Raw genomic sequence first — 26,703 nt, forward strand, 5'->3', positions numbered from 1 at the left:
CCAAAATGAATTGGAGTTTCCTCTTTGTAAAGTTGTCCATGACAAAACATAAATTGGGGCATAGCAGCTAAGTTTAGGAGAAAACCATCATTTCCTATCATTTTTCATTTTAAATATTTAATGTTCATACCTTAGAACTTTTCTTCAAACATGAATGTAGCTATTAATTTATGTATTATATAAAATGAGGGAATTATTCTATTTTGAGTCATAGCTACTATTTATTTTTTGAGACATATATTTTGCATGATTCATCCTTTCATATGAATAATGAAAGAATTGTTATGTCTTAATATATAAAATTACCTTGAAGGGATTAATAGATAGTTGAAGTAATCAACCCTAAATTTAGTTTTCTTTATCAATAATATCAATATTGAGTAAAATTTGAAGAATCCCATAGAAATACATAAGATATAATATGGAAAAACCAACTAACAAGTTAAATGTTAAAAACCGTGGGTGGTTTCTCAACCATTAGATAATCTTGATATTAAGTAAAATTTAATGAATCCCATAGAATCCCAAATCACATAATAAACACAGAATATAATATGGAAAAGCCAACCTATGGCCTAAAAGTAAAAAATTGTGGGTGTGGTCTCTCAACCGTTAAATAACCTACTAAATATGAGAAAATAGTATATATATATTCTATAGGGTCTTATACCAATAGTATTTACATTCCTTTTCCAAATTCTTGACGCAATATTCTCTGTCCTCTTTAGTAGATCTCTTGAGGCCCTTATTGAAGTTTTGTTGTATGAGTCTTTAACCTTTATTATGACAAGAGGTTCTTTCAAGAAATATCTTAAAAGGTTCAAAAGATAGAGTTACAAACTTTAAGAATGATTATATTCTCTAGAGTTTTTGGGAGTTCACAAAATTTCAATAAAACAAACTATTTTATATTAGAAAAACCTTAACAAACAATTATAGAGAGTTTCTTAATTTTAAAACATTTCAAAAATGAGATTTTTGAGTTAGAAAAAAAGAAGGAAACTAATTTGAAAGTCTCAACATTTAAATGTCTACAAGGATGTTTGAATGTTTGTCTTGATCCAAATATTTTATTTTGCATTTTTTCAACCTTATCCTAGACAATAGGGCTTAGGCAAATTTGGAAAACCAATTCATAATGGAGGCCCAATATTAAGCCCAAACATTTTAACCAATTTTAATTCTTTTAATTCATATTCAAACATTAATTGTGTTATCATAATGTGTAATAACATATGACAAAAGATACTATAAAAAACAATTCTTTTATTTTATATTTAAACATTAATTGTGTTTTATAAAAGATTATGGTAGAAATGTTACTAACAAAAGCCTAAACCCTAGACCCTCTAAGATCCAACTAGATCCATCTTCCTTTTTAAACCATTCCTCTACTTGCTTAATTTTTTTAGTATACTTGATATGCTCATAAGTGGCTTAAGAAAAAGATAAGAAAATTAAAAGATATAAAGAAATTTGCTAACCCCTTCTAATACAACTAAAAAATTGATAAGATATAAAGTTCACGTCTTATTCCATTGAGATAAACACTTAAATATCCATAATTCTAATATTAGGTTCCTTACAAATAAGGAACAATCTAGCAAAGAAATAAAGGCAATGACTTACACATTCTCACCTTTAACAACAAAAATAACATCTTTAAAACAAAAGAACCATTCAAACAAAACAAGCAAGACTTGGTCTTTTTGCATATAACTTGACTTCCACATGTATGACTTAGCAAGCACATGAAATAGTACTTCTCAAATCTTATTGGTTTTCTTCAAGCTTTGATATATAATTTTCTTGGACAATACTGTAGTAACGATAGTGTCCAATGATGTTGTTAGTTGAGATTGGGTCTGAGCATGCATTTTCTATTAGTATGTAAGAGATTCCAAGGATGATAGGATGAAGAATGAAAAATTTAAAGGAGAGTTAACTACTTATAATCAAACCTATGTTATCATGTTGACAGCTTCCATTATTTTGTTGCTCAAAGAAAAATAAACATATATTTCATGGTTGCATGGAAAGAAGTATAGCGACTAGTTCTCAAAGCCCTTTATTTATTGATATTGCTACCCATTGTGATTGGTTCCCTTTATTTATTGATATTGCTACCCATTGTGATTGGTTGTTGTTGCTTTTTTTTTTTTTTTTTTTTTTTTTTGCCTTTCTTTTTTAGCCTTTTTTTTTTATGACTTAAACTTATATGCTATTTGGATAGTAATAGCAAAAAGCCTGACCTTGTGGTTTCTTTAATTGACAATATTGAAACATCCTCAATGTACAAGCTAATACCAACATAATTTTTCTGAGGACATTTATACTTGTCAAAGATATCAACATAATTTTTCAAATGATATTTATACTTGTCAATGATGATAAAAGATGAACAAAATGATCTTATCATTAAACTTTAGTAGAGAATTTCTCTTTTAAGTTTTTTTTTTTCTTGAAACATGTTAATGTTAATGTTTTCATAATCAGACTAGATATTAAACCGAAAAAGTTATTGATACACGGTTCACTGGTCGAACCAGTGGTCGAATCGATGATGTAATAAATATATAATTTATATTTTATTTAAATTAAAAATAATTTTAAATACATATAATTAAAAATTACTAATATTTGTAATATTATTTATTCATTTTTATATAAATGTATTAACATTTTTAATTTATTAAACAAAATATATGCAATATTTAAATATGAAAATAAAATGGTAAAAATCATATTTAAATATTAAACATATTGAAAATGAAAAAAACAATTGTATTATATATATATATATATATATATATATATATATATATATATATATATATATATATATATATATATATATATATATATATATTTGTATTTATATTTATAATTATTTTTTAAAATAAGCTATATAGTTTTTCCTTGTTAAATTTAAACGTAAGTATGGTTGTAGCAAAGTGGATAATAATGTATTGGGAACCTTGAGGTCTATGGTTCAAGCTCTTTGCAACAAAAAAAGTTGAGATCCCACAATAGGAGTGAGAGGAGCATAAATAGATTTATAAACCTCTTCATATCCCTTACAAATTAATTGGCTGTTGGGCCGGGCCATAGGGCTCATTGCATAATTTCTTAGGCTATTTTGCTAAGAAGACTCCATAAGGGAAATGTGGGCCGTTTATTAATTAAATAATTCCTTAAACATGTTGGTGTTCCTAATTAAATAATAAACTTTTCTTATGGATTTATTTTTCCTTGGTTTTTGTAATATTTTGTTTGGATACTCTTCTTGATTTTATTTTATTTTTCAAAAGTAGAAAGTAGCATAATTTCTATATAAATACTAGAGAATCTTGTACAAAAAGTACATATGTTGTGTTCATTTGAATATATTTTGTGTTTTCTATTTTTAAAAATAAAAAGAAAATAGTATTATCTTTTATATAAAATATAAAAACTTTAAAGACTTGCATTAAGATTGTAATGGTCTTTTAAAATTGATTTAAAAAATTAAGATATTAAAATTTCTTTATTACCTCAAATTTAAAAAATTTTAAAAATAATTTTTAAAGGGATAAGGTAAGTTTTATATAAGAGTTTTTGCATTTTTATGTAGAAGTTTCTATTTTGAAAACAAAAACTAGAAAGTGTATCCAAAGGTTTAGGTTGTATGTTTAAAAAATTTTAAATTGAGGAATTAAAACTTTTTAATATCTCAGTTCTTTCAAATAGTTTTTAAAAATTATTAGCTTTTTAAATTAAAATGGCAAAAAATAGGAAACATATCCAATTTGATGCTAAATTATACATTTATTTTTTGTTTTTCCCCCTCTAATTTCAAACTTGAGATGGCAAAAGTGGAGTGAAATGGAAAGCCAAAAAACCAAAAGCATAATTGAGACTTAAATTGAGTGTAACATTTTTTTGAAATCAACCTGATAATTTTGCAAAGCATGGATTTAATTCATACCAAAGCATAGGATCAAGATTAAGCATGGCAAAAACTTGAAACTATAATCTCAATCAATTCCATAAATATTAATCAGCACAAAAAAAAAAAAAAAAAGCCCTGAAAAATGGAATTTAAACCCACAACAAACACCCAAACATTTGCCATTCCTTCAAATCCTGCAACCGATAGGCTTCTAATTATAGAATGAATTAAAGAATAATACACATTCCAATTATACCTAAGCCCGTTGTTCTTATATTGCTTTGAAACTGGGAAGGAAAGTAGTTAGAGTAGCTTCATCCTCCCATTCTAACTCATTCCACCACTCTTGCTTTCCTACCATAACAACTCTACCTTGATTGGCACTGTTGGAGTTGAGTGGCAGCTTCTTCAGCTTTGGACACCCAACTACTTCAATTCTGTCAAGGTAAAGAAAGGGCAAGGGATTCCGGTACACATTCTTCAGTTGGGGTAAACCATTTAACTCCAGTCGCATGAGTTTTGTGAATGGGCTCAGATTTCCTCCATCCTCTGCACCTTTACCTATCACTTCTTCCATTTCATCACACTGTCCTATTTTAAGATATACGAGGTTTGGGGCAAAAATAAGCCATGTCAAATTCTTCAACATCTGGCATCTATTGATGACCACTTCGCAAAGGCCATGGAAGCATTTGACCTTCGGGTTGAGACTGCTATACCCCACTGTTTCCTTTCCTTTCCCTGCCCAATCAAACTTAATCTCTCTCAAACTATCCAAATCTTTCATCGTAAGCCCAGTGAGATGCTTCATATTTTCGAGAGATGATAGGTTGAGTGAGCTTGAACCTTGAACATATTGAGGCTGAGTCCTATAGTGCAACTCAGTAACTTTCTGGAACTTAAAAATCTCTTAAACACAGAGGCACTTGCTATGGTGACACCTAAATGCGTCAAGTATTTCAAACTCTCCAATTCCTCTACCAAGGACTCATTACCATATGATTCAACTCCTTCAGCTACTTGACCATAAAGTCCACAATTGTACATGCCAACGGCTTGCAACATTAAAAGACTTCATATTAGTCCTCGTGGAATTGAAGAGACTTTAGATGCACCCAATCTCAAAGTCTTCAATTGTACGAGATTCTTCATCTCAATTGGCAACTTCTTTATCTCTGTACCAGATAAATCAAGATATTGCAATGAAACCAAATTAGAAATATCTGATGGTAACTCAACTATTTTGGTTCTTGATAAGCTCAACACTCTTAGATTGGGCATAAATTGGAAAAAACCATTGCTTATCATCTGCAAATCACTATTCAAATCTAGACGAAGTGTCAAGAGATTCGGACATGTGGGTGATCCTGTTAACTTCTCAATTCGGTTGTCCATCAGTGAAATCCTTTCTGTCGTCGTCCATTTGACAAAGTCAGGTGCTTGGGTCAAACCAGCACTTGTTTTTACCAAAAACTTGCCCTTCATCTCCCCCATTTCACTGGTTATCCACAAGGCCATATCACGAACAACATCATGAAATTTTACCAATTTAGTCTCTGAAGATTCCTCAAGTAGACATGCATGAACGAGAGTACTGATAATATTAAATCCCTGATTTCTGGCTCCATCCGTGTCATCATATTCATCTAAAAATCCCTCACAAATCCATTGATATATCAAAAGTTCCTTAACCATGAAAAAATCTTCTGGGAATAAAGAACAATATAAGAAGCAAGATTGAACTAGTTTGGAGGGCAAACTATCATAGCTGTATTTCAAAAGTGGGTACACTCGGTGCCCCATACCTGGAAAGTTTGAAGCACATGTTTGTAGTACTCTAATTGCATGCTTCCAATCTTGGGGTGTCACTTTAGAAGCCATGGCTCGCCCTATGGTAATTATCGCCAGTGGCAAACCGCAACACTCTTTTGCAACCATTTCAGCCAGCTCAAATATTTCTGGATCAGAATTAAGGACTTCCTTTCCCACATATTTTTGAAACAGATCCCACGAATCCTTCCATGTCAAAGATTTCACTTGGATCTTCTTGTGAGCTCCCATTTGCCCGCACAAGTCCTGAGATCGAGTGGTGAATATCAGCTTGGACTTATTTTGTTGATCAGGAGGTGGAATTCCCACTTCTAACAGATCCATTTGCTCCCACATGTCATCCAACAACATCACAAACCTCTTTTTGCTCAAGGCTCTCCAGATGTCTTTGGCTTTCTCATGGCGGCTTTTGCTTTTCCATTTATCATCACAGAATCCCACCTTCTCCCAAATCTCGTTTTGAACCCGCCCTAGATTTGGAGTTTTTGAAACCACTACCCAAATTACGACATCAAAATTGTGGGATGTTTTAAGGAAATGATTGTTGATTTGTGTCAAGAGGGTGGTCTTCCCAACGCCCCCCAACCCATATAAGCCGATCATCCCTACATGTTCTTCTTCGAGACTCCTCCAAACTTTGTCAAATGTTGATTCCAAGCCCACAGTGGGTCGGCCGGGTATTTCCTCCACAGGAGCTGGAGGTACAATATCAGCCACCACCTCAAAATTACGTCCTTCGCTCATTAGAGTAGCCATATATTGTAGCTTCCTGGCCACTTTTTTTCCCGACGTGTAGCTGGAGATGCAATGCTTGGGATGGCAACAACCACGTAATCGTTTCTCCTCAATGGTCTCCGCACCATCTCCAATCAGTTGACCAACTTCAGTTTCCATGGCTTCCACCCTTGAAAGCCAGCCTTGTACTTGATCCAGACGCTTCATTTGTTGTCTCTCAGCCACATCCACCTTCCTATTCACATCGTTCTTCAGCTCCCTTAATTTTTGAAGCTCCGTTCTCAAAGTAACCCGATTTTCTGCAAGCTTGCATATGTAATTTGCTCGAGCAGCAGTGCAATCACAACAACCAGCGATGTCATTGGTAGAGATTGAAACTGAGAACACGTTTCCCATTGATGTATGAAAAACTCCAAGGAGAAGGTAAGAAAGAGGAATATATTGAGTATCTTCGTTAATTGAACAAACGAGATGAAAGACTAAGGTAATCTTTGATGTTAATTTACAAGAAGGCTTCGAAAGAAAAGAAAGGGTCTTTGGATGCCAATTGGTTGCTCTTCTCCTTGGCAAGCAATCTTTTTTGGGTTGAAGGCTAGAAGGAAGAATGAAGGTTCTCTTAGAATATCCTTTTCCAATTGTGGGGCTGCCACTACTGTTCATATCCTCAAACTCCCCTAGATTGAGTGGTTCACAGGAGTCAACAACTCGCACCAACAATATATGACACTTGCAACTCCTTTCTGTCTCAATTTTCTTTTATTTTCCTCCACCTACCATTCAACAACCAGAACTCATCCTTTTATACAAGTGTGCGAATACCATTTTCTTGCATTTTTTTTTTTATTCTTTTCATTAATTTTGATTTTTCCAATGAAGTTGCGAGTCAAGTCTTTAATCTCATTTGTTCAATTAATGACAATTTTAATTGTTGGGTTTTTCTCTTAAAAATGTGCTTTAAATTTTTTTATTCTTATGCTTGGTTTGTCATGATCAAGTACATATAATTAAAAAAAATTAAATTTTATAAAAATTTAAAATTATTTAAATTTTATATAAAAAAATAAAAAAGAGTGAAGTGAGTCTAAAAAGTATTTTTCCCATTGATGTATGAAAAACTCCAAGGAGAAGGTAAGAAAGAGGAATGACAAATTCGAAGCAGAAAAGGAATGCCTTTTATTTGCAGATATTGGGAAAGTGATGAGGAAAAACAAAGGAAAAAGGTAATGGGCATCAAGTCGAGGGTGATGAGGCACACATGGGCCCCTTGGCAAAGCTAAGTTCTCTGCGGTTTTCTTTCCTTTTTTTTTTTTTTTTTTTTCTTTGAGAAAAAAAATTATTAAAGTGAATCAGTCAATGGTATATTACCGTGAGTTTTGAAATTTTAAAATTAAAATATAAGAATTATGTGGTATATTGAATCAATCCATAATCACCTAAAACTTGAAGAAAAAAAAAATGATAAAATGGTGAAATTGAAAATTATTTGAGAGTGCATTTGATTATTAATAGAATAGAATATATTGAGTATCTTTGTTGTTCTAAACTCGTTGATGTGGTATTATTTTGGATGCCAATTGGTTGTTCTTCTCCTTGGCAAGGAATCTTTTTTGGGTTGAAGGCTAGAAGGAAGAATGAAGGTTCTCTTAGAATATCCTTTTCCAATTGTGGGGCTGCCACTGCTTTCCATATCCTCAAACTCCCTTAGATTGAGTGGTTCACAAGAGTCAATGGCTCGCACCAACAAGTGCGCGAATACCATTTTTCTTGCATTTTTAAAAATTTTTTCTTTTTATTAATTTTGAATTTTTCCAATGAAGTTGCGTGTTCATTTGTTCAATTAATGACAATTTTAATTATTGGGTTTGTCATGATCAAGTACATATAATTAAAAAAATTTAAAATTTAAAATTATTTAAATTTTATATAAAAAAGAAAAAAAAGTGAAGTGAGCCTAAAAAATATATAAAAATCAGTTATTAATAATCTATTTTCCATTTTTCTTTCATCTTTTCTTTTCTTTTATTTTTTGTTGCGTTTTCTTTCAAATTTTTCAACAATTGATCATATATTGGATAAGAGTTCATATGCAAGGATAAAAATATTAGTTTTTAAGGAAATATAAATGATTGGATTTTATGAATATATCAAGATATATCAATTAAATAAAAAGAAAATTGATTAAAACTCATATAAATATTAAAAAAAAGTTTAAAAATTATAAAAGAAGAAATAATACTCATATTAAAATTCTTTTTATAATAAATATATGAATGACATAATTTGTGATGTTCAATTATAATATACAAAACTTAAAAACTTATTTATATTGATCTATGTAATTGGGATAATTTAATAAAATAAAATAAATAAAAATATGATTTTTTAATTAAAAATATTTCAACTTTATATTTCTCTTATTTTTAATTAATTAATATATATATAATATCATGATAATTTTTATATTATGAAAAGTGTGTTTTCATACACATTTGAAAAAAATAATAATAAAATAAGATAAGTTATTTGATTAAAAGGGTTTTTTAAATTCCAATTTTTGAAATTTAACATCTCACCCTTATTTTTGGTCTTATTTGGACAAAAATATACTCATTTATTTTTTTATAAAAATAACATTTTTTAAAAACCTATGTAAATACTTGAAATGGTAGAACGAATTCATGTCAAAAATAGTTTTTTTTTTTTTTTTTTTAAGAAAAAACATGGGAATAGTTAAATTCACAATTTAGAAATTATTTCATTTTTTTTTAATCAAATATTTCAAATAAGAATCCCAAAAATCCAAATATAATATATATTATTTAATAATAATTAAGATTTTACCTACTTTTCCATCAAAGGTTATTTTTTTTATAATCACAAATATTACCTTGACTTGGATGTACACTAAATTGAAATTATTTTTAAAGACTTCTAGTTTCTTTTTTTTTCTTTTTTTCTTAAATGTGTGTATAAAAGTACATTTTTCCCTTTTAGATTGCATTGCCCAAGTGCCACTGCCCATGTCCGTCGTTCCAAACTCAAATGCATGTGCCTGGGATCGAACCCAACAGCCGGCCCCCCACATTCTCTAATTTTCAAAAAAAGACCAGTTGACGTCCTGGTCAAAACGTGTGGCCACAATGGAGCGTGGACCGTGGGTTGGAAGCTGCGTGAAGGGCAGTGCTAGGCGTGGAGAAACAGAAAATTCAGAAGATACGGACGAAAAAATCCTCGAGATATTCAACATTTCTCATCATATTTTCTACTGACCTGGCCCCATTTTTTTGTCCTTGTCCATAGGGTAGGAGAAAATATTTTTATTAATTAAAGTTAGTTAATTTTCATGAAATATAATAAAATTAAATAGTTTCATAAGGTAAGACTACCCTTTTTCTTTTAAGTCAAGATTAAATAGAAATAATTCATTAGAAACGTTTTTTGAATAAAAATATTAATAATTTGTTTTTTAATATGATTTTTTACTATTTATTATTATTTTTCTAATGCACTTATCTTTATTTTTGTTTTCATTTTTTATTATTGATAAAAACTTAGACTTTTTTGGTAATTATTTTTTAAAACAATTTTTGAGAATAATTTTTTAAAACTATTTTATAATATTTTATAAAATAAAAGTCTGTTTGTTTGAAACCTAAAATATTTTTAATCTATTTTTAATACTTTTAACTTGTTTTAAAAATAATTGTTATGTGTAGTATTTTATTTTTAATCATTCTAAATGTTGGTATAATTACTTTTAAAACAATCCTTAGAAAACAAGTAAAAACAACATATAAAATAATTAAAAAATGTTTTTTGAAAATACCATGTTTTCTGTTAACAGAAAATGAAAAATACTTTGTTTTAATAGAAAACATAAAATAGTTTTTTATTGTCGAACGATTTTCAGGTTTTTTTTTTGTTTTGGAAAACAAAAAATTGTTTTAAAAAACGTTGCCAAACAAGGCGTTATCCTTGTGCATTTGTTTATTTTTTGTTTTTCCTATATGATTGACATTAATTTGTGTAGGACCATGCTATCAACTCTCCTAATTCCCCCACCCCCGCGACACTCTTGAGATTCGAATATCGTGGACATTTAGGTGAATGCACTATAAGGTTAGAGTATGTGTCTTTCCTAACAACAATTACTTTTAAGAGAGTTGGTAGCTCCTGAGGTCTTACAAGTGGTATTAGAGCTAGGTGTCACAAAATGCTTCAAATGAGTCTCTCTTGGGTTTATATAGAGCCCAAGAAGCTTCTGGAGACTCCTAGAGTCATCTACACTAAGTCATTGGTGGGAAGAGTGTGGAAGGTTCTAGAGATACATAGAGATGTCCACACATCTCTACACTATGGTGGAAGGCATTAGAGGAGTCAAAGGCTTTCTAGAGAATTCTAGAAATCTCTCGAATATTTTTGTACATAGAATTATGTAGGGTGTTCTAGAATCTTCTTGATTTGTAAGGAACCCTCCAAGGTTCCAGAGCGTTCCATTGGTGCCTATAAATAGGTGAGGGCCTCATTTGGCCAAGACACCATCCAAGAACCTAACCAACCAAGCAAGTGAGCTTCCAAGCATTGTATAGCTTCCTTTGAAAGCAATAAAGCTTCTATTCTTTAAGAGTCGCCTACTACGCCCTCTAAAGCTTCCGAGTCATGAACATCTTACCTTAACAAGCTAAGCATTGGGAGTCAGACTGACTTAGCAAGATCAAGTGTTTGGACTTGTCTAAGTGCTGCATGAGCTTAGGAAACGACTAGGTCCGTGACATAGGCCTCTTGTTTAAGATTTAACCATCTAAGAGAAAATAACTAATCCATTTAACTCATCTCACATTGAAAGTTTTACAACCAATAAACCTCAATTTTTTATGGGAACTAATTATCCCTATTGGAAAACTAAAATGACTTGGTTTTTACAATCAATCAACTTAGACTTATGGGATGTCGTTGAAGATAGCCCAACTTTTCCTTCAAAACTAATTGATGAAGTCATGATTCCAAAACCCAAACAAGAATGGGATGAGTGTGATAGAAAAAAATTTCAATTAAATGCTAAGGTCGTTTATACTTTGCAATGTGTTATGGATAGAAATGAATATAATAGAATTTGTCAATGCAAATCGACTAAAGAAATTTGGAAATTACTTGTACTCATGAAGGAACAAATCAAATTAAATAGTCAAAAATCAATTTACTTGTTCATAGTTATGAATTTTTTTTTTTTTGAAAAATAATGAAACTATTGTTAAGATGATTACTAGGTTCACCGACATTATCAATGACCTTGAAGCTTTGGAAAAAACCTATAAGGAATTGGAGAGTGTGTTTTCTCTATTAAGATTAGTCTTTATTTTCCCAATTTGTTTATGTGTTTTGACATCCTAATTAATTTTTATATTTTATTATACTTCATTAATAATATAGGAAACAATACTAAGAAAAATAATTTTTTTTACATGTTACCTTTTTATTTTTATTAAAAAGAGTTACTTTTTTATTTTTATTTTTCTCACTTTGGTATTTAACGATGGTGCAACCATTTATGGTTTACCTTTTTTTTTTTTTCAATTTTTCTACATGTTATTTGATTAAAAGGATAATTGAAAACCCAATTTTGAAAATTCAACCTTTCATCATTTTTCTTACCTCACGGAAGAAAATGCCTTTATTGTTTTCTTGTAAAAATAACTCTTTCTTTTGAAACATACCACTTTTATGCATATGATTATTATAAATCATGTTTTAATGTGCATTCCCTTTTCTTTTTTAGTTTTGGTGGGTTTGATGTACTATCGTTTTGTGAACATTTGATATACAAATATTACTGGATGATTTAATGTATTACAGGTTAATCCATAAACATTACAAAATATAAGTTAAATGTGATATGATTATTATATTTATGGACAAAATATGTACAAGTTAATCTTATTTATTAATAAGCATTACAAAAATCTACAGGCTAATCAACCAAAAACAACCATATCTTCCACAATAATTTACAATGATGTGACATCATAATTCAAAGGTGATTCATTTAACGTGACACCATAACTCAAAGGTGATGCCTTTAATATGACACCTTATATATCTCATACAACTCTATATCAAATTAAGCATCACTAAAAATATATGGTGTTGCTTCTGAATGTGTCACCATTTATCTGCTTTGGTGTCGCTTCCAAATACGTCACCAATTGGTACCCTCCTATGGTGTTAGTGGATAAGGTGACACTATGTTGTAGCGACACCCTATATTTATAGGGACTCATTATAAATGTTACCATATATCTTTTTCCTTGTAGTGAAAATAAAAAGCTTTTTATTTTTAACAATTTCAAAATAAATATTTTTTAACATTTTAATCCTATTGATATCATCTATTTCAATATTGGATTATCATATTGAAAATAAAAATCTCTTGAAATATTGGATTTGGGAGGGTCGTTTAGATTATGACTAAGGACTTAAGATTATCAGGAGTGTTAGGTTTAATGGTCTCTTGCAGGATAATGTATCAAAAAACATATTAGTCATTAAGATACACAAGGAAAAATATATGAATTTTAATATTCATCATTCGTTTAAAAGAAATATCGATCCTCATAATATAAAACCCATTTGTATTCAGAGACCACCTACATGAGCTGAGCATTAGCCATTGGGTCAGAATGAGAATTGCAAAGAGGCGCTTCAATTATGAAGGCAAACTGTAAGACCCCTAATATTGCAGGCTGTATTGTCCACAATTACCAAATGTTACAAAAAAAGTCTTTCAAGTGGCCCTCACATTTTGTTTTTGTTTTTTTTTGTTTTTCTGCTTCTTCTCTTTTTGGCGTGTTGTTGAAACAACTGCTATTCATCAGATCCATTACGACAACTCACCATCTCTTCTCTTTTCAGTTCTTCACTTGTCTTCCAACTCATCCTTTTTTTGTGATAGCAAGGAGGAGAAGGCTGCAGAAATGTTCAAGTTGTTGAAGGCCAAAAACTTTGGGATATTGCTTGATGATATGTGGGAGCGACTCAATCTCTTTGAGGTGGGGATCCCTGATTTGAATGATCAAACTAAGTCCAAAGTAGTACTCACTACCCAATCTGAACAAGTATGCAATGAAATGGAAGCTCATAAGAGGATGAAGCATTTTATCTATTCCGTAACAAGGTTGGTGAGAATGTCCTGAATTCACATCCAAATATAAAAAGACTTGCTAAGATTGTTGTTGAAGAATGCAAAGGATTGCCACTTGCCCTCATCATCATCGGGCTATCAATGGCTAGCAGGAAAACTCCTTGAGAATGGGAGCAAGCAATACAAGTGTTGAAGAGTTATCCAGCGAAGTTTTCAGGTATGGGAGATCAGATCTTTCCAATTTTGAAATTCAGTTACGATCACTTAGACAATGATACCGTCAAATCATGTTTCTTATATTGTTCTCTATTCCCTGAAGACCATGAAATTTAGAATGGAAATCTTATAGAACTTTGGATAGGGGAGGGGTTTTTAGACAAATTTGCTTATATATATGAAGCACATAACCAAGAAGAAGAAATTATTAGAAGCTTAAAACTTGCATGTCTCTTGGAAGGTGATGTATTGAAAGGCCGTTGTAAGATGCATGATGTGATCAGTGACATGGCTTTATGGTTATCATGTGATTATGGGGAAGAGAAGCATAAAAGTTTTGTACTGGAACATGTTAAGTTGATTGATGCCTATGAAATTGTGAAATGGAAAGAAGCGCAACGGATTTCATTATGGCATTCTAATATCAATGAAGAACTCTCGGTATCACCCTGTTTCCGTAATCTCAAAACTTTGATTTTGAGAAATGGTGATATGAAGTAGTTTCCAATTGGATTCTTCCAATTCATGCTTGTCATAAGAGTTTTGGATCTGTCGTATAATGAAAAAATGGTGGAGCTACCTTTGGAAATTTGTAGATTATAGAGTTTTGGAATATCTGAATCTGGCATTCACGAGTACAAAAAAGGTACCTATAAAGATGAGGAACTTGATAAAATTGAGGTGTTTGATATTAGACAATGTAAGGGCGCTTGAAGTAATTCCACCAAATGTGATATCTTGCCTTTCAAATTTGCAGATGTTTAATATGATACTATACACTGGTCGGGATATTAAGGAATATGAGGAAGGCCATGTTAAACTTTCAATAGGTTTTATAGTAGTGTTGTAAGAGTTGGAGTGCTTGCAATACTTGACTGATATAAGTATCACCTTACCTACAATACCAGCTGTTCAAATATTTCTCTCATCCCAGAAGCTATAGAAGTGCATACGACATCTAGTGATGAACACGTGTCGAGGTTTGAAGGTGGTGGAGCTGCCACTTTCGACTTTGCAAAGACTGAGTTGGCTTCGATTTGAAAACTGCAATGATTTGGAATGTGTGAAAATAAATATGGAAAATGAAGAAAAACAGGGATTTTCTCGAGGTCATATCTCAAACTCAAACTTCCACAACCTTGTTTATGTATGTATTGAAGGGTGTCGATTCTTGGACTTGACATGGCTTATTTATGCTCCAAGTCTTGAGCGTATGTTGGCTCGAGGTCATATCTTTATGTTTTCTTTTAAAGCTAACCTTGAAATGAAAAGGCACCAATTCATCTTTGAATTAATATCAATTGTGAAGTGAAAACCCATCCCAGTAAACGACCCTAGAGCCACTATGCTATGCTAGCTAAGGCTATCCTAGTACATGGTGTAATAGGTTATAAATTTTGTTGATTGCTCCCGTCTGAGGACTGAAATCAAGACACCAACTGGAAACGAATCAAATGGCACCACTATCAGGGACCATTGAGAGGACACGAATCAGCTGAGACACCAATTGGGAACGAATCAAAAGTCCTAGTGCATCAACAACCTTACAAAGAGATCTTATGAAGCTTTGGTCTTGATAAACTCTTCTCTTTGAGGTGGTCTTCTTCTTCATGATTTCTCCTTGGCTTGATTTGTCTTTGTGATTGCCACTTTGGAAATCGTCTTGCCTAATCACACTTGAAATATGATCATTAGTTCTAAACCTTGTTTTGTTATCATCAAAATCAAGATTAACCAAACCTTGGTTTCACAATAGTCTTATGTCAATAAAATATATGTCAACAATTGCTCTTTTTCTTGTAGTGGGATGTTTTCCAAATAGAGCCAGAATCACCAATTTTAATTGAATTTACCCTTAATCACTATATTCCTTCAACTCTACAAAATCAAGACACTATAACCACTAATCAACACCTAAATCGAGACTTTGCGCCATAGATCAACACTTAAACCAAGACACTACAACCATAGACCAACACTTGAACTGAGACACTATAGCCATAGATTAAGTCCCAAACACTACAACCATAGATCAAGACTCAGGTAGTTTAGGAGATGAAATTAATGGAACCATTAATCCTTCAATGTCGTAACATAAACACAAAAAAGTGAAGATGAGAGAAAAAACAAGTAAAACAAAACATGAGTTTCATGTCTATTCAAAGAAGAGACATCTTCAAATAAAAGAATATTCAACTTTGCAGCAACTCCATGAGTCCAATCTAGGTACAAATCAGAACTCTACTAGTTCCTCAGATGAGTTATTAGGTAAACTTCCTTTGGTGTCAAGCCATTCTAAGTCCAAGTTTGAGTCAATAAAAAATTTAGATGTTCCTATTGCTTGTTGCAAAGGTGTCAAACATGCACAAAGCATCCTATGTTTAACTTCATATCTTATGAAAAATTGTTACCCTCGTTTTATTCCTTTACCACTCAACCCTTTGGTGTTTAGAAATTCCAAAAAAATATGTGCAGGATGCTCTAAGGGTTCCAGAATGGAAAAAAGCTATTATTGAAGAAATGGGGGCTCTTGAAAAAAAATGATACTTGGGAAATAATTTATCTCCCGAAAGAAAAGAAAACAGTTGTCTGCAAATGGGTTTTTACAATCAAGTACAATGCAGATGACACCTTGAAAAGATACAAAGCTCAACTAGTGGCGAAAGGGTTTACCCAAACCTATGGTGTGGACTACTATGAGACTTTTACATCAATTGCCAAGTTGAATACAGTACAAGTACTCCTATCAATTGTAGTAAATTTAGATTGGACAGTCCAACAATTAAACATTAAGAACACATTCCTAAACGGAGATTTGGAAGAAAATGTGTACATGGACTCTCCTCTAGGATTTGATGGAAACTATAGTTCAAAGGTGTGCAAATTAAAAAAGTCTTTATACAACCTTAAACAATAACTAAGGGCCTGGTTTGATAAATTTACTCAATTAGTCAAAAAGCAAGGCTACACATAGAGACAAACAAATCACACCTTATTTGTAAAGTTTTCATCAGGAGGTAAAATTACAATTTTAATTGTTTAAGTGGATGATATCATTCTCACTGGAGATATTTAACAGAGATAGACAGGTTGAAAAAGAGCTTAGTTATTGAGTTCAAAATTAAGGATTTGGGTTCCTTAAAATACTTCTTAGGCGTGAAGGTTGCAAAATAAAAAAGAGGGATTATGGTTTCATAAAGGAGGTATATCATTGATCTCTTAAAAGAAATTGGTATGAGTGATTGCAAACCATCAGAGACACTTATGGAACCGAAGCTGATTGGGCAAGGAGATAATGACAAAAAGGTTCCAGTTGATACAACAAGATACTAGAAGTTAGTTGGTAAGCTAATCTACTTATCTCATACTCGACTAGAAATAGATTTTGAAATGAGTGTAGTGAGTCAATTCATGCACTCTCCATATGAAGAGCACCTTGAAGTCATTTATCAAATCTTGAGATACCTTAAGAGCACACTAGGAAATAGACTATTTTTTTAGGAATAATGAACAACGTGGTGTTGAAGCCTATACTAATGCTAATTAGGTTGGTTTAAGTTACTGATAGAAGGTTCACCTCGAGTTACTGCACATTTGTTTGGGGTAATTTGTTTACATGGAGGAGTAAGAAACAAAGCATAGCGGCTAGAAGTAGTGTTGAGGAAAAATTCAGAGCTATATCACATGGAATTTGTGAGCTGTTACGGCTAAAGCATGTCCTAGAAGAGTTAAGGCGGCTAATCAAAGAAGCAATTAAGTTATATTATGATAACAAAGCTACAATCAACATTGCACATAACCCAGTTCAACATGATAAGAATAAGCACATGGAGATCAATAGGCATTTTATCAAGGAGAAATTGGAAACTGGTGTTATATGCATTCCATTTGTTCCTACAACTCAACAAATAGTTGATATCCTTACAAAAGGACTCATCAACCCAAACTTTGAATTTCTAATAAGCAAGTTGGGCATGATAGACATCTATGCACCAACTTGAGGGGGAGTGTTGAAATGTTAGGACTTAGCTAGAGCTGAAAGTTAGGAGTTTCTAGTTTCTTTTTCTGTTTAATAAAATTCGAATTTTAAATTCGAATTGTTTAAGATAGGAAAATTTGTTTGTTATTTTGTTAGCTAATGTAGTTGAGAAATTTGTGGTAGATCTCAACTCTTGATGAGTCTATTTATTTGATGTAATTAGTTTCAATTTTCAATTTTCCAAAAAAAAAAAGAGAAAAATCTTTCCCTTTCAAAATTTTCAACTTGGATGAAAAGTTTGGATAAATTTAGTTTTGAAACAATTTTATGGGTGGTATGGTGTGTGTGTGTATGTAAAAATTTTGATGGTGCATGATATTTGAATACAAGAATTATTATATGAAATCTATTGCTCATGTTTGAAGTATACTCTATTTTATTGAGATACAATTTGTTCTTGTTGGAACCAACTTGTTGATAGCTAAGCTATATAGATGAGTACTTGGAGCATTGATGTAACTTATGAAAAGACAAAATAAAAATAAAACACTGGTGAAGGTGGCTTGAAATGAAAGATAAAAAGCAATAGGGAACGATCTATGGGTAAGAGCCCCTAAGGAAGAAGGGTAAAGTACCCAGGGTGGAAGACCCAAAAACTCCTCAAGAAGATCTCCGCATGGATAAGTGGGGGGAATGGACGCATGTATCTCAGTGAGAGCCCCTGATACTTTTAAGTTTATAATTTTTATAGGTTATTCAAATTAATTAATCAAGGTAAGTATATGATTTGAAAATTATTGGTTCATATAATTATATTTCCTATTGTTGAGTTAAATTGATGTTACAATAAATTGTTGCCTTATGGTGTACAAGATGTTTTAAGAACTTGTTTTATAACTCTATTGAGTTATATCTCACTCTTCTCTTTAAAATTATTTTCATACTAAGTTGAAGAGATTTAAGAAGGAAATGTACATTTATGTTTTGCGGTGAAGAATAATGTTTTGTTATTTCAAAGCCTTCTAATATTAGTAGAAAACTAAATTGATATAATTGTATATACAAGTTACTTTTGCTTTTGCTAGAATAGCTTGTACAAAGTTTTAATGAAGTAAATAAAAAGAAAATTTTGAAATGAAAGGTTTTATTTTGAATTTAGTTCTAGTTGGATTTTGGGTTGCTTTATGGTGTGTTTACCAAAAATATCTTAAGGTGTAGAAAGTCCTTTAATAGAGGAAAAAGTTATTGCAAAATTTAAATAAATATTAAAAATACTAAGCTAAAAATAGAGTTTGTGTAGGTGGGCCACGGTGTTGGTGTAGAAATCTAAAACAAAAAGAAAAGAGGATGTACAAGGAGGGGTATGCTGATGATTTAAAAAGGACATGTCCACAATTTGAGTTAAGGTACGCAATTTGAATTGATAGTGCATAGGAAAGAGGTGCGTTGTGTGGTGTTTATTTACTTTGCTTATTTACTTACTCTATAATACTATCACTTATTTACTCTATAGCTACATTATAAACATATTTTATTTTATCAAAAATGTAAATAACAAAATATCCCTCATTTAAATTCAATAAAAATACTTTCAAAACCTAATTCAAAGCAAATCAAATTTTGATTTTCCAATCTTAATTATCAATTGACAACTTTTACTGAATTTCTTTGAAAAAAAAGTTTACTCAGGAAAATTTTTAAAAGATAAAAATCTAGAAAAATTATTTTGAGTGTCATCAACTTAAAAACAACATAATCCACATCTTTTTTATCTTGAAATTTGAAACTTTTAAACATGATTTGTTTTCCACAAATAGTGAAATTTTTGCATAGATAAGTCAATGTATAGGACTTATTTGAAACCTCTCTTGAATCATGTTAGACACTTTTAAAACAAATAGAATTTTAAATTTCAAAATTGTAAAATAAAAGGGTTATGTTATTGTCATTATTTGGAAGAATAGTTATATTTTATAAAAATTCTAGTTGTTAGCTATACATTAGAATTAAAATTATTGGGTTTGAAAATAAATAGTTAGCTTAATATTATATTACTATCCTTTAAATTCACATTTCAAATTCTAGAATTATGGGTTAACATTTCAAATTCCGTAGTTTTAGAATTTGGGGTGTTATAGGTGTAGTGCATTAAGTGTTTCTGCACAGTTTTGTCTCTACATTAAGTTAACAATGCACATAATTAAATATCCCTCATTTGAATTCAATAAAAATATTTTTAAAACTTAATTCTAAGTGCATACAACATTTATTTTTCTAATTTTAATTATAAATTGATAACTTTGACCAATTTTTTTTAAAGAAAGGTTTGCCTAAGAAAAATGATCAAAGATAAAAATCCAAAAAAATTATTTTGAACATCACCAACATGAAAAAATCAAATCCATTATTTTTTGTCTTAAATTTTGAAACTTTTAAAAATGGTTTGTTTTCTATACTAAGTAAAATTTCTATACAACTAAGACAATATATATGACATATTTGAAAACTTTTTATTGGACCATATTATTTGCACTCTTAAAAGAAATAAAATTTTAACTTGGAAATTGTAAAATAAAATGTTATAATATTATTATTTGGAAATATATATTAGAAAACCTGGTTGTTATTTGTACATCTAAATTAAAATTTCTAGGTTTGAAAACAAATAATTAGCTTATATTTCAACTATTATAATAAATATTATTTTTTAATTCGCATTTCAATTTCTAGAATTATGAGTCAACCCCTTCATATCATAATTAAACTATAGCTTTAGAATTTAGGATGTGGCATTTATTATGTTTAGCATATATACATATAGATCAATACTATTAAAAACAACAAATATCATCCTTTTCTTGATGATAAACTATTTGAAAAATATTTGCAAACAAAATCCAACATCAATTAAAAAAAAAAAAAAAAAAAAGTCATAGAACAACAAGTTTTAAAGGCAAAAGAACACATACATTTATACATGCATATATATATATATATATATATATATATATACACGCTATTAGATAGTTCATGGAATAAACAACTATCAAGGGTAGTCCAAGAGTAAGTTCAACTTAAACATTCTCTAGATTTTTTAAAAGTAATTTCTAAACTTTTATTGAATGCCTATTTTTATGTAGAAAATGATTGCAAGTAATATAAAACTCTTAACCATCTTGTAATTACTCCTTACCAGACTCTTTATGTGTTTTTCATATATACTTTTTTTTTTTTTCACTGGTTGATTTCTTCTATAATATTTAAAACTTCAGCACTGAATACTTAATTCACTCTAGGTTATAGTGGTGAAAGATAATAAAGTTTCAATTTACAACATAAGATAGTTCGGTGAATCCAGTATCATGCGCAAACTGGGTTCTAAAATAAAACAACTCTTTACGTCTATGGAGTTCTAAATCAATGGTTGCTCAGGAATGCATGCATTGGTCAGCAGAAGGTTCTACATTTGATGCTCTTCCATTAACATTAAGACAATGAGCATAAGCCGTCTTCGTTGGATCTGAGCTCTTTAAGTGGATATCATCAAGCACAATATTGTTGCATGAATTTCTGGTACCACAATTCAAAGATATCACCTCATCTCCACTTGAGGTCCCAGTTATTCTGGTGTACAATACATCGCTTATTGCCAGTGAACCGGTACCGCTCTTCAATATTTCAAGACAATGAGAAAAAGAGGTCATCAGCAAAACAAGTCTCAAACTCGATGGAATAAAATATAAAAAATTGGGAAGGGATCCACGCCTTACATGGTTTTTGCAGGCATTGTTAGGACAGTAAAATTGATCAATGACAATTGGGTAGCGGACATTGTCAAACATAATGTCTTCATATGTTATTTTCTTTACTTCTCCCTCCCCTCCCTATGGGACACAAAATTATAAAAAATTTGTGCTTTCAATTCTAAGTTGCCAGCTAAGAACTATGTTGTAATAACCACCTGCCATGTCTTGATCCTAACTCCAGTAGTGTTTCGTCCTGTAAAATTACAACTCCGTACATGTATTTCTGACACCGTGTCGAAGTCACCTGATCCAGGATCTCCCAGTGATCCAATGCTGCAAAATGTGAATTTTAGTTCTTATTTTTCACTTCATTATTCTAAAATTTGAATACATGTATTCCACTTACCTAATACGATGGCCAGGTCCACATGTGACGCCAGTTATATTGATAAAGGAAGATCTTGCACTAATAGCAATGCAGTCATCACCTACATTATACAAATTATAATGATGGTGATTGTTGTAATACTAATGATGATGTCAAACAAGCAAATATGGATAAAATGAAAGAGAACAAAAAAAGACAAAAAAAAAAACCTTAAGGTGGGCTAGGGTGGAGTTGGAAGGGGAAGATGAAAGATATAAATGAAAGCGATTAAGTTCATAGCATACAAGAAAAGGTATGTAGTTGGAGGGCTAAAACAGATCTAAAAAAAGTACCTGTTCCAATTTTGGAGTTCCGAACTTGAACATGGTTTGAGCTAGCAATGTCAATACCATCTGTGTTAGGGGCAGCTTCAGGGGCACTTATAGTGATGTTATTGATGTTTTCTCCATCACATTTTGTCAAAATGATATGGGCTTTTTGGGGATTGATATGTGTCAATCCTTGAAGTACTAGGTTTGGGCAAGTATAAAACTTCAACGCCTGTCCCAAGACATACCAAATCTTATTATTTGTCACATTGTTAAGCCATGTATAGAACTTTGATTTTAATATGACATTTTCTGAGCAAAAAAATATTGGAAAATAATGAAAATGTCTTCTGCTTACAGCTACTCCCCTTCTCTCTTGCCATGAACCTGCCCCTTGGCCATCTATAGTTCCACTCCCGGTCAAAGTAAGCCCTTTCACATATGAGAAGAGAAGCCAATGATTGTTGGAAAATAGGGATTTATTGGTGCTTGCTATAATTTTTGCTGCTACCTGTGGAGAAATCAATGAAAAATGAAAAGGCCAATCTCCATCAATTACCTCCCAATTGAGGTTTTGAATTCTGTCGAATGCTATATTAATTTGAATAAAACATTGCTTAGTCCTCCATAGTTTCAACAAATTAATCACCTGAACATTAATACTTGTGGGCACACATGGACCCAAAAACTGGATAGGATTCAATAAGAATGTCTTTGCTGGTATATTAAGGGTAGCAAGCTGTTGTTGAACTTTGCAGGTTTCATTCCACGCCTTCAGAAATGCCTGTACATGCATGGCACATAAAAGATATCTTTTCTATTCGTTTTATAATACAATTTGTGTGTATGTAGTACCAATGGACATAAAAATATGATGATATTTCTAATTGAAGGAATCAGTTACCATTCTCTTCTAGCTGAATTCTCAATACCTGCACGAAGAGAAAGGGATAGTTACCTGCGAATCATCGGTTTTTCCATCACCAACAGCTCCATAATTCATCACATCAAAATAAGGCGAGCTTGCATTGGCAGTACTGCTGAAGCTGGATAATGTTACCATGCATAAAATAAAAAAAGAGAACTGATCCTGCATGCATAGGCCATTAATATATTCCCACTTGTAAGAATTCTAGTATTCCTCCAAACATTTAAAATTTAGTTGCACTAATGTCATTAGAGGGATACTCACCATTCTATCGTCACAGTAAACTACACAATCAGTACATAGTACTACCAAGTTTTACGTTTGGGTTATAACCATTGGTATTCCTTTATATATAACTGATAGACAACACCGAGCTGACCAACAAGAAGAAGACCCAAGCCACAAGAAGCTAACTGCCTAGTATCAGCTTCAACAAACCAAGATCAGCTGCAACAAACCAAAGTCGGTTAAAAACGTCTTCAGGTAGGAGGTTAGTTAGTTAGTTTGTTGTACAAATGAATATAAAAGCACTAGAGATATCTCTTAATAGAATGAAAATTATCCACTTTTTGCAACTCAGCTTCAGAAACTGACAATAATGGGTTGTGAAGCTAGTTGTAGGGTTGTCGTATACATTAATATTTCCATAAATAAATATATACATTTTCCTATTGCCAGTGATTGCTACAGACTAACTAATTAATAGTTGCCATTTCAATTTAGGAGTGACGCTCTTTTGAGTGTTGTAGAAGCGTTGAAGGAAAGCGTGCTCCATTTGATCTCAATTCTTATTCATAATCATAATAATAATAATAATGATTTTTGAACGGGTAGAGCATGATATACATCGAATTTGATAATGTTTTATCATGTAAAACATAAATTAGCATGTTTTTAGTTCCATATTTGTTGTTTTGCATATCCATCCTAGGTCCTAGATATCCTCTTAAAAACCATGCAATAGTTGACATCTTTTCCGTATATAAAGGTTATTGGAGATCCTCAATATGCATGGCTGATATTTCCACAAGTATATGAACAAGATCAACATATATATGGACAATGGCCAACATTTCCTATTTGACATTTGCTAGTTCCTTAATTTCATGTTTATAATAGATTTAACATATTTCTATGTACCCATTTACTACTCTTTTGTAATTATTATTTATATCAATAGTTTTTTTTTGTTAGAGTTTAAATAAATAAACTTTAAAAAATAAATAAATAATTGACAATTTTAATTTTGGATAATTACAATGATGATAATGATGATGATGATAACTATAAATTGGTGTATTCTACAATGATTTATTTTTATGCATATAGTGCTCAATGCAATCAGGTACTATTGAAATTTCCTTTGGAAAGTGATTTTCATGAGAAGGAAATTTCCAAATAAATTTTCATGTAAGTTGGAAGTGTGATAAAAAAAATTTTTAAACATTGTTATTTTTATAAAATATTAAAAATGGTTTTTTTCATTTACTTAAAATACTGTTTGTTCTTTGGAATTGCAAGAAATTGCCTATATTTGGATCCTTAATGTTTAAAGGAAAGAAATTGGAAAGGAAAAATAGAAAAAAAAAAAGAAAGAATATGTATATATATTCCTCTAACTTGTATAGAAAAGTTTCAAAAATATATATATTTCAATCTTGTAGTTTTTAAATAAAACACAAGCTAGGAAGGTTCTTATATCTATTGTGTTGCCCTGGTTACATTTATGTTGCTTTTGCTGTGGGCCTTTGGGTAGCTTAGCTAAGATCAGTGTCTTAGCACTGCACACTTAGAAAAAAATTGGTGGTTGTTTTCGATCGTGTGACAACTAGAACCAAGGCCTCTGACATCCTCAAAGCCCATGAACAGGAATGAACCATAAGTCCTCAGAGCCCATATTGAAGAACACGTATGGTCCTTACTTGGAGCTACAAACAACTGAGAACCAAAAGAAGAGAGGCTAGAACTTCGTGATAATGTGTGAATGCCTTAAACTTTTATGGCCCTCAAAACGACATCATGTCACTTGTCATCAATCATGAGTGAGATCACAAGGATAACAACATTAGATGCTCCTTACAATGATAATTAAATCCAAGGCACCTAGAACCTCTTGAACGCATTCTTATAATTGAACAAATAAGCCAAATCAAGAAATTATGTTTTTTTGTTTAAAAAACTCTCTTATGTTGACATGCGAAAATTACATATTTCTATGCTCCTAACTTGTCTTCTTCATTCATTAATACACTGGAATTTTTCCAGCTGGGTGTTACATCATTTAAGATCTCAATTGATATGAGAATCACTATCATTCCAAGCTTGGTGATGCTAGACTTTAAGTGAGACCAAATGGTTATTTATTAATTATGATTTTCTCCTTTCCCTATGTATGTCATGAGCATGATGCTATGGGAGAAAATATTGGGCCCATAAAATTGAACTTATATGTTCCCTTTTGCAAATGTTGGTTCTTTTTTTATAAAGGCCTTTTATTCATTTTGTATGATTTCAACTAAAGCCAAAAATTAAGTTGATTGTACTAACACTAAGTGATGGCAAATAGATATTAAAAACAATCACATGAAAGCAAATAGTAGATTTGTCTTGTGATGAATCATAATGATAATTTTTTACAAGAAATAGATTGATTATGTTAATTAGAAAATAAGATGATGGTCGAAGCTATAATATATTACTTCTTAGAGGAATAGGTTGAGGTCCTCCCCTAGTTTTGACTTAAAATTGATTTATGAAAGAATTTAATTATGGTGGATGTTGGTATAAGAAGCTCACTTTTTGCACATTTATGCATATATATATATATATATATATATATATATATATATATGTATGTATGTACGTATGTATGTATGTATGTATGTATATACATATATATACATATATTTTGTGAACATTTGATATACAAATATTACTGGATGATGTAATGTGTTATAGGTTAATTCATAAGCATTATGAAAATATAAGTTAAATGTAATATGATTATTATATTTATGGACAATTTCCACAGGTTGATGTTAATTATTAATAAGCATTACAAAAATCTACAAACTAATCAACAAAAAACAACCATATCTTCTATAATCATTTACAATGATGTGACACCATAAATCAAATGTGATACATTTAACGTGACACCATAACTCAAAGATGATGCATTTAATATGACACCTTATATATCTCATACAACTTTATATCAAATTAAGCATCACTAGAAATATATGGTGTCGCTTTTGAATGTATCACCATTTATCTACTTTGTTGTCGCTTCCAAATACGTCACCAATTGATACCCTCTATGGTGTCAGTGGATAAGGTGATGCTATGTTATAGCGACACCCTATGTTTATAGTGACTCATTATAAATGTCACCATATATTTTTTCCTTGTAGTGGGAATGTGTAAAAAAAATAAATTTGGTTTCTATAATTCACTTGGAATATCCATTATTAATTTTGGATGTAGATTTTAGTTTCTAAATTT

At 31.1% G+C, this 26,703-nt stretch overlaps 3 protein-coding genes across 3 annotated transcripts; all 3 read right to left on the minus strand.

Annotated features, from left to right (window-relative positions):
* Positions 1-4,202: 4,202 nt before the first annotated feature.
* LOC117910074 (probable disease resistance protein At5g63020) lies at positions 4,203-4,742 on the minus strand. Its single transcript, XM_034824128.1, has one exon. It carries the CDS (start codon positions 4,740-4,742, stop codon positions 4,203-4,205), a length of 540 nt encoding a protein of 179 aa, XP_034680019.1.
* Positions 4,743-4,984: 242 nt separating this feature from the next.
* On the minus strand, positions 4,985-7,072 carry LOC117910065 (probable disease resistance protein At1g52660). Its single transcript, XM_034824122.1, has 2 exons — positions 5,737-7,072; positions 4,985-5,634 (listed from the first exon to the last, which is right to left on the minus strand). The coding sequence occupies exons 1-2, from the start codon at positions 6,890-6,892 to the stop codon at positions 5,006-5,008; spliced, it is 1,785 nt and encodes a 594-aa protein (XP_034680013.1). The 5' UTR covers positions 6,893-7,072; the 3' UTR covers positions 4,985-5,005.
* A 14,185-nt stretch (positions 7,073-21,257) lies between these two features.
* On the minus strand, positions 21,258-23,334 carry LOC117910075 (probable polygalacturonase At3g15720). The gene is made up of 7 exons (XM_034824129.1): positions 23,230-23,334; positions 22,921-23,055; positions 22,630-22,782; positions 22,296-22,503; positions 21,982-22,063; positions 21,791-21,908; positions 21,258-21,497 (listed from the first exon to the last, which is right to left on the minus strand). The coding sequence occupies exons 1-7, from the start codon at positions 23,332-23,334 to the stop codon at positions 21,258-21,260; spliced, it is 1,041 nt and encodes a 346-aa protein (XP_034680020.1).
* Positions 23,335-26,703: the final 3,369 nt, after the last annotated feature.

The sequence above is a fragment of the Vitis riparia genome, unplaced genomic scaffold (genome assembly GCF_004353265.1).
Source record: "Vitis riparia cultivar Riparia Gloire de Montpellier isolate 1030 unplaced genomic scaffold, EGFV_Vit.rip_1.0 scaffold573_pilon_pilon, whole genome shotgun sequence".
NCBI lineage: Eukaryota > Viridiplantae > Streptophyta > Magnoliopsida > Vitales > Vitaceae > Vitis > Vitis riparia.